At 50.0% G+C, this 12,659-nt stretch overlaps 4 protein-coding genes across 4 annotated transcripts; 1 reads left to right on the top strand and 3 right to left on the bottom strand.

The window, feature by feature from the left end:
- Positions 1 to 9: 9 nt before the first annotated feature.
- CONPUDRAFT_160180 (uncharacterized protein) lies at positions 10 to 690 on the bottom strand (the record flags this gene model as incomplete). The annotated part of the gene is made up of 1 exon (XM_007777298.1): positions 10 to 690. The coding sequence occupies one exon, from the start codon at positions 688 to 690 to the stop codon at positions 10 to 12; it is 681 nt and encodes a 226-aa protein (XP_007775488.1).
- Positions 691 to 939: 249 nt separating this feature from the next.
- Positions 940 to 4,394, bottom strand: CONPUDRAFT_78119 (uncharacterized protein; the record flags this gene model as incomplete). The annotated part of the gene is made up of 14 exons (XM_007777297.1): positions 940 to 963; positions 995 to 1,453; positions 1,501 to 1,716; positions 1,784 to 2,071; positions 2,130 to 2,197; positions 2,286 to 2,421; positions 2,684 to 2,722; positions 2,773 to 2,833; positions 3,022 to 3,055; positions 3,117 to 3,220; positions 3,646 to 3,668; positions 3,730 to 3,839; positions 3,904 to 3,942; positions 4,181 to 4,394. 14 exons carry the CDS (start codon positions 4,392 to 4,394, stop codon positions 940 to 942), a joined length of 1,815 nt encoding a protein of 604 aa, XP_007775487.1.
- Positions 4,395 to 6,946: 2,552 nt separating this feature from the next.
- On the bottom strand, positions 6,947 to 8,980 carry CONPUDRAFT_113488 (uncharacterized protein). The gene is made up of 3 exons (XM_007777296.1): positions 8,317 to 8,980; positions 8,078 to 8,259; positions 6,947 to 8,022 (listed from the first exon to the last, which is right to left on the bottom strand). Exons 1-3 carry the CDS (start codon positions 8,918 to 8,920, stop codon positions 7,231 to 7,233), a joined length of 1,578 nt encoding a protein of 525 aa, XP_007775486.1. The 5' UTR covers positions 8,921 to 8,980; the 3' UTR covers positions 6,947 to 7,230.
- A 1,049-nt stretch (positions 8,981 to 10,029) lies between these two features.
- On the top strand, positions 10,030 to 11,639 carry CONPUDRAFT_67585 (FAD/NAD(P)-binding domain-containing protein; the record flags this gene model as incomplete). The annotated part of the gene is made up of 6 exons (XM_007777147.1): positions 10,030 to 10,097; positions 10,156 to 10,246; positions 10,300 to 10,455; positions 10,512 to 10,763; positions 10,830 to 10,967; positions 11,016 to 11,639. The coding sequence occupies 6 exons, from the start codon at positions 10,030 to 10,032 to the stop codon at positions 11,637 to 11,639; spliced, it is 1,329 nt and encodes a 442-aa protein (XP_007775337.1).
- Positions 11,640 to 12,659: the final 1,020 nt, after the last annotated feature.

Genomic DNA, 12,659 nt, shown 5'->3' with positions numbered 1-12,659 from the left:
AAGGAATGATCAGCGTCGCTGAAGTCCGACACCTGCCAGGTGAAGTCGGCGCTTGTTCTTCTCAACCACCTCACTTTCTAGGCCTTCTTCTTCTGGTATGTTTTCCGCAGCGGCGACAGCAGCCAATGCCAAGGAATATGACCTTTGGTAGTGTCGTAAGCTAAGCGCCATCTGTGCTGCATTCCCCAATGCTACGACGATCTGACGACGTGCGCCACGGATTTCGGCCGTGTACATCCCACCTGTGTGCGTGTCCAACGCGGCCAATGCGGCCGCCAGCTCCGCGACACTCATGAACACCGTGCAAGCGAAATTGACATCGTGTCCAGTCTTGTTTTCTTTCGAGCGCTTCCGACCGTGTTCCATCCGCTCGGCCATGCGCTTGTGCGAGATTTTGATGAGACGGCGGATAACATCTGGGTGGGTGATCTGTTGTACCTGAGCAAGCGAAGTCGCGGAACTGAGCCCGTTTGGCGCCTTTCGTAATGTTTGGATGGTATCCAGCGCATTTCGCTGCGCTAGAACGACAAGGAGGCGAACAAGCGTAGTTGGGCCAAGAATGCGCTGAGACGCAATAGCAAATGGAGTAGCGGAGGACGCTGTTTCATCCGTAAAAAATAAATCTGAAACATTCTCACCGGATTCGTGCATAAATGCACGAAGCTCTGGCGAGGCAAGGGCTTCGTCCATGGAGGGGAAATTACGACAGGAAAGGTATGCAATGTGCATGAAAGATTCAATCTGAACATTTGTAACACCGCAGGATTCTGCAAAATGTGTTGCAGTGGCGATCGAACGCAGGATGGATATGCGGGAATAACCTACGAGAGGAAGCAAAACACTTTCAGAACCGAATTTGGAGGGCAAATGAACAGCGTACCACGATATTCGAAGATCCTCCCGTACTCACCCATGCTTGGTGGATGTACGTCGCCGCAGTCACTCGTCATCTTGGTCCACAACCTGTGCAACGAAAGAAATTAGCAAGCTTGACCTTACTGGTGCGTAGAGAAACAGCGCTCCTTTCGAGCTTTTTTGAGCTCTCTTCTTCAATACACATCCAAGCCTCGATCAACTTCTCCGACCAGTCTCGACATGATGTAAAGAGTGTCACAGCCTGAGTAACGGATTTGTATTCTTGCGATTTTGGACTTCGGCCGGTTTGAGTTGTAGTGCCTGGCACGACAAAATCTGGCCACTGTAAGAATATAGCTAGCGTTTCGGTGGCCATTGCTGTGGCCCTAGATTCCATAAACTTGTTAGGACGCTCAAGCATAGTGCAGTCAAGAAGAAGGTCGAGGATATATGGTCTCGTTTCTAGAATTTCAAGGCAGTTCTTGCGCGAGTGAGGTGACTGCCGTGTGCACATTATGCCTTCGACTGTTAGAAGTGCACGATGTTGAAAAATTCCATACCAGCGTAGTGCATATATGCCTACGGTCTCACGGTTGATCTGCCAGACGGGTCAGCTATTAGATTAAGAAATAAGCTTGATTATACATTTGCCTTGAGCAACATGAATGTGCCTTGCCACCGGGTCTTTGGATCAGAAAGTTGCTTCATAGCTTCATCCGGTCCTTGTAGTGCATAGAGACACATAGTCTCGATGATGTCGGCAATAGTCGAAGCTGAAAGTTTCGGTCCGATAAGCATTCCAAAGTGCTGCGCGGTGTTGATTGCGGCTTGGTGCATGATACATAGCGGATGTCGCACCGACTAAGCAAACAAGAACATGATCATTTTATTGTCAGGTTTGGGCACGCCGGACGGAGGCAAGGTTTACCTGGAGAATTATTTCCACAAAACCGAGGTGCAAGAGCTCATCTGTGAGGACTTGACGTTCAGAGGGATCTCCAGATTGTACCAGGGTAGAAAATAACGTAAATGCCCAAAACTGAGATATGTATCTTTCTTTCACGTCTGTATCAGGTCTCTGGCGTATGATTGCCACCAGTGTTGTCAGCAAACCGGCATCCAGACATTCAAGGGCAAACGTTGTGAACCGAGGAACCATTGCTCCGCTCTTCTTATTCTTTTCAGCTTCGCTTTGTAGCTCTCTATTGATGAGGGGCTGTGAAGAGCAGTTCAGTATGTAATAGAAACACTCATACTCATGCTACGTCACCTACCAGGTGTAGGCAGACAAAAGCTGGATTTTCGTCAGGGCTAGCTAATCGTCCGAAGAGGTTCTTTCGATCTTCAGGTTGGTGGATGTTAAAGGTGGTCATCCTGACTTATGGTTACGATGTGGATGACCTCGGTCGGAAATGCTTGAATCGGCTTACCTGATCTGACGCTGGCGGATAGAGATAGTGGCGATGTGCTAAAGACCTCGAGCTGCACAAGTGACCCGCGCGTTGCCGGATCCGGAGCTCCAGACAAACTCCGACCCAGGTCGCCGGCTTTCTTATGTTCATTCAACTACACCGATATACCGAATGCCTTAAATAACAAGAGATGCACACATGACTTCAAGACAACTTCTTCAGCCTCCACCTTAGAAATTTAAAATATCTACAGCAGTAATAACCGTATCGATAAACAGGTGGAAAACCTCGTCAAAATCCTTTACTCAGCTCGGGCTCGCTTCGGGTGCCGTAATTGGCAGATTTGGTGAGATGAAGTATAGACTATCCCTCTTGGACTGAGTCTTGCGCAGAGTCAAGGCAAGTCGTGGACCAACTGTTGTCTCTAAGAACAAGAGAGCATAGCGGACGAAAATCTATTCCACATGTGACCAGGTTAGAGCATATAAATTCTAAGTAGTCTTACATTTAAATTTATGTTGGTATACCATCGCGAAGCAGCTTCTGTAAGATTTCCTAGAATGAGGCTATCATGTCAGATCAGTAATAAGAAAAGCCATTAAATTAGGATTGAGCACACATTGAAAAGTAAAAGCAACTGTCTCGGAATATGACATTCATCATCGACTGCCAGGGATATTCTCCGAGCGCGCGTACTTCTTGACGGTGAAGAAAAAAGGCGCGGGTCAACAGCACCATCAACAAACACTCGTACAATATAACTGGTATATTGACGACCAATATGTTATCTACCAATAATGTCAATAAAGCAGGCGGTGATTTGATGTAAATGAGCTTGTGTCAACGTACCCACCGGAAACCGTGTTATTCCTGCATCGACAGTGCCAAGTAAAGCTAGAAACAGCTCAACACAAAAGAGACAACCGAGTGCCCACTTGATCCTTTTTCTTGACCTATAGATAGCAAATATGCGGATTAGCAGCATCCCTATAATTGCGACATTGCGACATCAATCAGAGGATGACATCGAAACCGAAGTAAGGAAACCTTGTATGACCCCCAGCAAAGACCAGACTACAACCCTCTCAAGGACAGCCACTACCTCGTGGGCCGCTGAGGTTTCGTCAAAAAACATCCTTGTAAAGCAGTAAATGCAGGTCTAACCTTTCGCTCTCAAGTCAGACCATCGTGATCAGCACGTCTGCTAGGACCACACCAGACGAGATAAAAACTACCTTTCAGGGTTCTATAGAAGCATTATCGTTAATGATGTGGGTCATCGTATAAGTGGCAGAATATCCTACAGTCGATGTTAACTTGGCTACGTGACAATCTCTGTTAGAAATTTCGAATTTACACGTTTATTTAGGATACGTACCTAGATCCAAGGGCATGTCCCACCTGAGAAAGCGACATGGTTGATGGTTGATATAAGATTAGGGTACTTCTGTCCATCACGCACTCCTCGATGCCACCGATTACGAAAGGTATACTGAGAAAATGAGTAAGAAAACCGGGGCTCAAGTCGGTATCCGCTGCCTACATCAGGGATAGTATTCCCAAGTATCGTGTCTAAGGCCCAATAGTCAGATTATGAGCAGTATTAAAAGTGTTTTGTAAGTGGGGGCGGACCCACCGTGAAGTATACCACTGATGATACCGTGTATGGGCGCGACTAACAAAATTGACAGTAAGACAACGGGTGACGTAACCGAATTTCACGAGAGCACCCAGACATGATCCACTTCTGGAGACAGCGAGCAAGCTATCAAGATAAGTCGCGTCAGAATCAAAAAATAGCTGATGGAAGGTGGGCGTGTCACCATGGTCATATAAAGCTACACACAAGAAAGAAACTGCGGCATGATCCTTCAATACAGACATGGACGACTTGGGAATATACCGTGTCTTACCTCGTACTTGGCTAAACGGGCGATGAAGCATTGCAGCGGTAGGTAGGTTCGTCACAATTTTGAGCGAGTTGTGGGCAGAATATGCGGAGAGAATCACAAACAGGATCATGTAATTATCAGCTACTTTTGAGAGTTTGAAGGCTTTGGACGTCATTGCAAATCTGACCCCGACGCGAGATCTTTGGTGATCCTCAGCCTCAGGCTGATACTCCATTGAAGGTGAAGTGTCTTACCCTGTGTGATAGTTCTCAGCGTTTTTTCAATGCCCGCGCGTTCACTCTAATAGTAGAAGGAAGTTCCCAGAAGATAAAACAACGACACTCACGATTCATGATAGAATACAGTGTTCAGCGAGGCTTATCTAAAAAAGGAACGGGTAGCATGCTCTTGGATATATACGTAGCTGATTGATTAGTACGAATTGCTCCACTTTAGCAGGCGTACATCTTTGCAACAGCCTGTAAAAGTTGGTTGTAGCTATGCTACTGCCCATGTAAATGATCAACTTTGTTTCAGATGCGAGAAACCTGCGCACGAATGACACGACACACCATATTAAGTGTTTTACGAGCATCATATTGAAAGGTTATAGCGACATTCACGAATGAGATCGTAACGCGGTATTGATTTGGAAAAGCTATCGCCCATCCTTCCTGACAATATCAGAATATGGGCCTTCCTCTGGAGAATGCTCTCCGCTTCATACACTACAATCATTACGGTCAGCATCGCATACTCGTGATACTCGAGAATCTACGAAATTTGTGCGGCAGTCCCCAGGTTACCTATCGCCATGATGATCTGCCTCCGCGCTCCGCAAATCTCACCCATGTATCGTCCCTCCGTGTGTTGGGTCAGTACAATCTGAGGCAGTGCTCCCGCTAGCTCCGCTGTGCTTTGAAACATCATTAGGGCAAACATCATCAGGGAAAACATGTGGTCCCTACCGTTGTTTAGTCTCCCTGGCTAACTTGCTGCTGCTTGCGAACCTCCCTCCATTTAGGTGGCCATGAGCGCGTGTGAGCGCTTGATTTCACGGTGATGATGTCGGGGTATGTGATCCAGTGGATCTAGCCGAGCGAGACCGAGGGCGAGAAACCGTTAGACGCTTTAGGGAGCTTGAATTGTACGAGATCCATTGAGTCTTTCCTAGGCAGACCAACTGACTTGTTATTGTAGTTTGATGATCATTCGCTCCGCAAGAATACGGAAGAGCCAGATGTGCGCGATGGGGCATAACACAGGTCGATCCGGCTGACCATAGGGCCTGATCCATTCAGTGAGGGAACATTGAGGAGTTCGAGCTCGTTCTCGACTGTGGGATGCATTTCCTCGACATTTCCTCCATGGCGAGATCGTTCAGGGCCATGGCAGAGGCAAAGGCCAACCGACGATGTTGTTTGCCTCGTAATAGCTGTCGGCAGCTCATCGGCCCGAATAACCGAACAGCGACCGCTTGCTGTGTGGCAGTGCCAAGTTGTCCTTCCCGCGTCGACGCCTAAAAGCTCTACACATCCGACCACGTCGTTTTGCTACTATCATCATTCTCATCGGCCAGTACATCTTGGAAGCAGCCTTTGCAGCGACAGGCACTGGCGCACGTGACTAGCAAGCCTACCTACGGCCTTGAGCATCATGTAGAATGCATATGGCTGGCTGGCTGGGCTGGCGTTGATTGACTCGACGTCTTTTCTTTTCGTTCAGTCACCCTTTTGCACATAACTAGTCATCAACGAAGATGAGCAACCCCCAGGTGCGCTATATGTGTGAAGGAAGGGACCAGGGTGTGGTGGAGGGAGCCAAGGTCTAGTGCATTCGAGTTCACTCTTCCACCCAAAGGTGCGTTAGGAGCTTCCTCGAGTATCACTCCTCACCACCATCTCTTCTGTTTCATAAGCAAAAATCTGGACGCACCCCGTCTTTCCCTTCTCTAGTAGGATCCCTCGCGCCCGCCGTAGTCAACCGCCTGTCATTATCATTATCGCTCTAGCTTTGAACATTGACATGTTCTTTCATTTCCACAGCCATAAGCTCATGGATGCCGAGGGCGCAACCTGCCTCTCTCAAACCATATACATGAATGAACGCGGCTCCGGCTTAACCCAGCCAGTATATCCGAGTCACTCACTCACCGAATGCGTGATGCACATCTGAAGCGCCGAGGGGTATAGAACGCATCCGGGCGTAGCGGCGCAGGGTGGTACTAAGCAATGCAAAGACGACTGCGACGAGGCGAGCATGCACGTTGCCGGCGGGGTGATCCCCATCCGCTCCCGTTGTTCCCTATGCAGTGAGTGACTGATAATGCAGCGAGCTTGGGAAGATGTCACAGAGGGCTAGACTGATGCAGACGTTTCATAAGGAGTGCGTGCGCTCTCCGGTATGGGCGCGAGGCGACAATCTGGATGCGATCACTCCGGCTGGGATTAACCACTACCAACGTTTTTCGACGCCGAGAGGTGAGCCTGTTCACTCATATGGGTGATATAGTTCTGGACTGCCAATTGCGATTAAGTATACCTTTTGCACAGGTACTAAGCATGCGTTATTTTATCACCACGCACCCTCCCCGTTCTATGGTATGCCATGACCGACGACGTCCAGCCTTACACAGATCTGACATCACCTTTCTCGAAAATGCTACTTAACACCCTACGTAACAGATGCACGTCGCGCACATACTTCCAAAGTCTTTACACTGATCACCTTTTATTGATCTTTCCGGCGCAAGTGAGTATTCTTCTCCGGCGTTACGATACTATGCGCATCTGTGTCATTTACTAGTCCTACATCCGGGCTACAATCAATCGCTATTATAGCTAAATAATGAAGAGTCAACGAGAAAACTCCGCACGACAGCAAAGTGATGCTACCGTCGGTGTGCATTGTGGTGGTACATCATGGTAGTACAATGTTGATATAGATAAGCTGTATCCTGGCTAGTAGTAGTACATCGTAGAAATCGGGAACGTGCATCGAGATAGTAGTACATCGCAGACATCAGGGGAAAAGAAAGACAAGAAACGCAAGAAACACCCTTTTTTAACGAATCACAGCACCTTGTGATTTCCAAGAACCGCCAATTTGAGCAACGCCTTGCAGTCCTCCTCATCAGGGATTCCCCACGTCTCCTCTAAAAGCGTCCTCTTCGTCTGCGCGTCTGGGAGCAACCCGAGAGCGTTATACACGGCGCGCCACGCAGAGTTGAGAGCGCCGAGTACCCAAGCGTGGTGCACCGACGTCGCCTCGCCCGCAATGTGAAGCTTCCCGTTGGCGCCAGGGGCCTTCATGCTCGCGAACAGACTGTTCCCGCTTGAGGGCTGGCCAAACTGGCCGGGCCCAAAGAGTGCAAACGCGCCGCGTGCGTGCTCGTCGTTGTGCCAGTTGTGGACGTAGTGATCAAGGAGCGGACCAAACTTCTCAACGGGTACGTTGTGTAGCTCTGAGAGGTTCTTCAGCGTAAGCTCGATGAGGAGCTTATCTGCGTCGGAACCCTTCGCCTGCGCAAGTCCGCCCATCCGCTGCGCATCCTGCGCCCACGTGTAGCTCGCGAGGATGACGCCAGACACCTTGCCAGTGGCATGGAAGCCGTACGACGGGTAGACGCAGGTACGGATGGGGGAATCGGTGGATGACACGCCACCCTTGATCGTGCGGTCGCCCATGATCTTGGGGTCTTCCCACCAACGTGACTGGAACTTGAGGGCGACCTTGGTCGAGGTGTCGTAATTCAAGCACCGAATCGCCATCCGTTTCATGTACGACAGGTCATTCTGGGGTATGTCGATCGCGGCGAGACACCCAAGAGGAACGGTGCTGATGACCTGGGCGTATCTTTTCGTCTGTGCATCAGCGCCTTCTAGAGTTCAGAGCGCACAAGTTAGCGTCGGTCTACACGCTGATAAAAATGAAATGCTTGCCAAAAGTGACATCCATTGCACCGCCGCCGGGCACGCTGGCGATCTTCGTCACGCGCCTGCCAATGAGAGGCTGGCTAGTGAGCCGTTGGGCCATCCGAGTCGTGAGATTGTCCGAGCCGCCATCAATGCAATACCACGAGTAAGCGGCTTTAGCGTTAGCTTCAGGGCTAGCTTCAACATGCCGGCTTCCGGCGGCCTTGGTCGCCGCCGGTGAACCAAAGTCCATAGCATCCATAGTACTCTCCACAAAAGCATCGTCGTAGAGCCCCGTAGCTGTCGTGAACGTCTCGAGCCACTCAACGACGGTATCGGGATAGCCCTTTGACAACAGATATCCGCGCGTGGAGTACGGATCGTACGCCGCCAGCTTCTTCCATGCCTCGTTGAACGGAAGTGTCTGAAACGCCTCAGCGAAGGGCTTGAAGATGTCCGAAGAGACGTCGTCTACACCCTTGACCACGTACTCGTCGGGGACTGCCCCTCCTTTGGCCTCGGAAACATTGAAGATGTCCAAGTCCGATTGGTCTGCAGAGTTATGGCGGACACCGTTGTAGAGCCGGAAGGTGTTAGGCGCTGAGTACTTGTACTCGATGAGGATATCGTCCATATCGAGGCGTTCGAATAACTTAAAGACGCGCTTCATGAAAAAGTTGTTGGGGTATCGCATCGCGCCCATGTCGATGTAGTCGTAGCGGGCGGGATCGTTGACGGGAGCGTCGCGTCCTGCGTCGCCGTTGAAGCGATGGGTGTATATACGACCGCCGATACGATCGTTGGCCTCGAGGATCTCGTAAGGGATTTTAAGCGTATCAAGAATCATTGCTGCGTAAAGGCCCGCACACCCAGCACCAACAATGCAGATGGGAAGAGGAGAAGGCTCAACAACCGCGCCTGGTGCGGGCTCCGGCAGTTGGCCTTGCGGGGGCAGGGGATCGATGAGGACGGATGAATATGTAGCGATTGTCTCTTTTACGATCAGCTTTGCCGACTCCCCGCGCACGGAGGTGAAGTTTGGCAAAGAGACGATAGGGAAGTTAGACATTGTAAAACAGTCGCTAGAGTCTAAAATTCTTATTAATTCATCAACAGCTCAGAGTGAATACAACACATGCCTGCAAGGGATAGTATTTACTCAAAGCTATGGGGGAAGGTGCGTGAAGGAGAAAATCGGTGGAGAAGCTCTCTTTGCGACAGAAGGTTTGAAGAAAGATTGTACAACAAGGATACTACAACGCCGCTTAGATATAGAGCTGAAGGCCCTCTTTCGGTCCCATCATCGGCAACCTGCAGGGGGCTCAGTGTTCCGGCCAAAAAAAGGCATTGATTGGCAAGCTCAAGCTCAAGTACGGACAGGATTGGCTGCGTCTCTTCCGCCGAATAGAATCTCCGGATATGAGATAGTACACGTCGTGGCATCGGGGTGAATCACTGCCGGTGCTGTGGCGTAATTCGGAACGTGGAAACATGCCTTCATTCAGATGAAAGTACATGATGGGCGTGTCAGAGTCCGTTATCAATCGCCACATTTGGAAGACAAGGCTGCATCAGGTTGCGGGCGCTTTCAAATAGTTTGCACATGTCTCTGATTGGCGTCCGAACGTTCTGCACACCATCATTCATCGTGCCATTTATCCTGTCACATATTGGTCGCCGTTAGTCTTACCTTCCTGTAACCCTTCTGAACGTGTCCCCCATATTGCGGGGTCGAGATCACCAAACACAAGCCAGTCATATGAACAAACCGGAGGTTTTACACCTCGCATCTTCTGTTCCGACCATCCCACCGTCTACCAATAACCCATTAGTACCGCAGCACAGAAAATCAGAACAAATCTATCTTGTACATATTAATCGGCACCATACCCCGCGGTACGTGGGATATCCATACAGAAGCTCTTGCTCTCGCCGTGTCTCGCTGGTGGACCAGCCATGGATTCTAGCACTCTCAATCTGACTGCAAAGTACGATGTTGTCGTTGTCGGCGGAGGGCCTGTAGGGTGCGTAGAGTAACTGCGACTATGGTGGCATTTCGAGTAGGCTCACACTTTGCTACAGACTTGCAACAGCTTTGGAGTGCGCCAAGGCAAAATGCAAAGTACTCGTGCTTGAGCAGTCCGTCTTCTACAATCAGTCTGGTAGCTCTGGGGTATATCGTCAAGCCCTATAACATTTTTAAATAAAGCTGACGCATCCCATTAGGACTTGTTACGCATGTACCGGACAGCGTACACGGAAGACTTTATGGCCACCCTCGCCTTTCAATCCATGTCTATCTGGGATGAGTTGGAGAAGGAGGCAGGCGAACCCCTGCGTGTGATGTCTGGTCTGTTGAATTTCGGTGACCCCGACTACGGTGTAAGTTGGTGCTCCGCGCATGTCCGCTTTACGCTTCGGAGCTAATTGGGTGCTAGGCAGGAGGCCCCGAGGGTACTCTGATGGGTCCCGTGCCAAATCTGGATAAATATGGTTTGAAGTACACCAAGCTCGGTCGCAATGACATCCAAGAAAACTTCCCATTCCAGAACCTGCCGGACAAATGGGTCGGCCTCGACATGTCCGATAACGGATGCATCAATGTGCCCCTTCTCCTCCGAACCTTGCATCGCCTGTGCCGCGAGCACGGCGTTGACCTTTTCGACTACGCAACCGTCAAGCGGGTTAATGTAGACCGTACGAAGACACTGCCATTCGCGAATTGGGTTGTCGAGGGAGAGATGCGTAACCCCAAGGGCGCAAGCGCACAAGGGACCGCGTTCGCTTTCCGCACGGATAAGATCGCCCTGACCCCTGGCGCGTACGTGAACCACATCCTATTCCCTTCTTTTGGGTTCACGCTGGATGTGAATATCTGGGAGATGGCGAGTCGCGTTTACATCTCTAAGAGCAGTGTAGTTGACTGATGTGTACTATGTTAGGTCTCCGGGTACTACTCTATCGACCCGAGCATCGAGTTCAAAAAGATGTGGTTCCACTTCGAGGGCGACTCGACGTACGGCGGAAAGCCGGTATCCAACCTATTTTATGGCTTCCCCGCAGTACCTTGGAGCCCACCGAACATGTGCCGCATCGCTGTCGATACCGCGACAAATGTCATCGCAGACCCCGACCAGCGAGCTTACCCCGTTATCTCTCCGGAGGACCTGGAAAATACCCGCAGGTGGATTCACGAGCATGTCCTTGGTGTGGGTCCGCACCCGGTTCCGGTCTTCGCGGGCACATGCTTGCAGACGAACGTCTCGGACAATATGTTCGTACTTGACTTCGTGCCCGAACGCTACATCCGCGCACAAGGTAGTAACGCGGATAAGAGCATCGTCATTTTCACCGCCGGCTGGGCGATGAAGTTTGTGCCGCTCCTCGGACGCGTGCTCAAGGATCTGCTCGTCGACGGCCAGGCACCTAACTACGACATTAGTCACTTTGACATCGATCGTAAGCCTGACGATAAGCCTATCATTAGGGATGGCCCGGTCATGAAGGAACGTGACATGTCGCTTAACGTTTGTGCTGGGTCTTCTATACGTCGTTTGGGCCACTGAAAATGTACCTGGTGACACTTGTTGAAATAAAATCGCAATGGATATTGACAGAAACACTATACCCGTTCCTACCATCGATTTGAAGATTGACCGGGGATCCGCGTCGTTCTTCGCTCATGAAAACCTAAATAGCGTGAATATTGCAAGAATATATTCCTGGAACTCGACATACGTGAGATTCGACAGAAGTTATATTGAATTACCGAAGAGATATTATATTTCGAGTGAAAGTACCGTACTGCCACGGGGAAAAGGGACTCCCATCTATTGTTATCAGAGTCGGTAAACCACCGCAAGGTTTGTTGATTATATCGCGGGTGCAATTGATCTAGTGGAGAGTCTGTCGTGAGAAGCTCCAGGGTTGACAGATGTCCAATGGAGCCTCAATGGACGCTTTAATAAGTCTTGCCGCTTCTGATATTGACTCATGAACCGCTGGCAAGACCATACATGGTATGGAACTCAGTTCAGTGCGGTTGCAACCCCTCATTTATATGCGGACCAACGAAAAGTGTATTTAGCCACTTGTTCTATCGTCTCTGGTGGAAGTATCCTGTGTGCCATGGCACTCCTCAATACAAGCGTGACACTCCACTGAATAAAGCAAAAGTGAATGCTCCATTGGCCTGCCAGTTCAAATATAGTTTATGAGACAACCCAGTCAACCGGAAGCGGGAATACTCGACATCACTCAGCATAGACCAGATAACAGGCCACTGGATTCTGAAGATGCTCCAGGGGAGTCAAGGCCGTACATGAGAAGATCGCGATCGGCGGGACTGTATCTCTCCGACTCGTTCATTAACCTTCGGCACCAATGCAGAGAGCTTCCATTACTTCGCTGTCCTGTGACAGTTTGGGCGCTTGAGTGCTCCCAAACGTGCGGAAGGACACGTTTTTCTGTTATCGAAGCCAGCCCCAATGACCAATCGAGGATCCGGGGGATTGTCATTCTCGGGCGTGAATGGTTTAGGCTGACATCCGACATTTCAGGTGTATAGAAGGGGCTTCTCGATGATT

This window comes from Coniophora puteana (assembly GCF_000271625.1).
Source record: "Coniophora puteana RWD-64-598 SS2 unplaced genomic scaffold CONPUscaffold_20, whole genome shotgun sequence".
Lineage (NCBI taxonomy): Eukaryota > Fungi > Basidiomycota > Agaricomycetes > Boletales > Coniophoraceae > Coniophora > Coniophora puteana.
Note: the sequence above shows the minus strand (reverse complement) of the source record. Positions and strands in the feature narration are given on the sequence as shown.

Bases quoted from the DNA above. Each gene is read 5' to 3' on its own strand.
- CONPUDRAFT_113488 (XM_007777296.1), bottom strand. From the start codon at position 8,920: ATGATTCTTGATACGCTTAAAATCCCTTACGAGATCCTCGAGGCCAAC. The intron at 8,260-8,316 runs GTTCACCGGCGG...CTAGCCCTGAAG, and splicing joins TATGGATGCTATGGACTTTG to CTAACGCTAAAGCCGCTTAC. The intron at 8,023-8,077 runs GTGTAGACCGAC...GCTGATGCACAG, and splicing joins AGCATTTCATTTTTATCAGC to ACGAAAAGATACGCCCAGGT.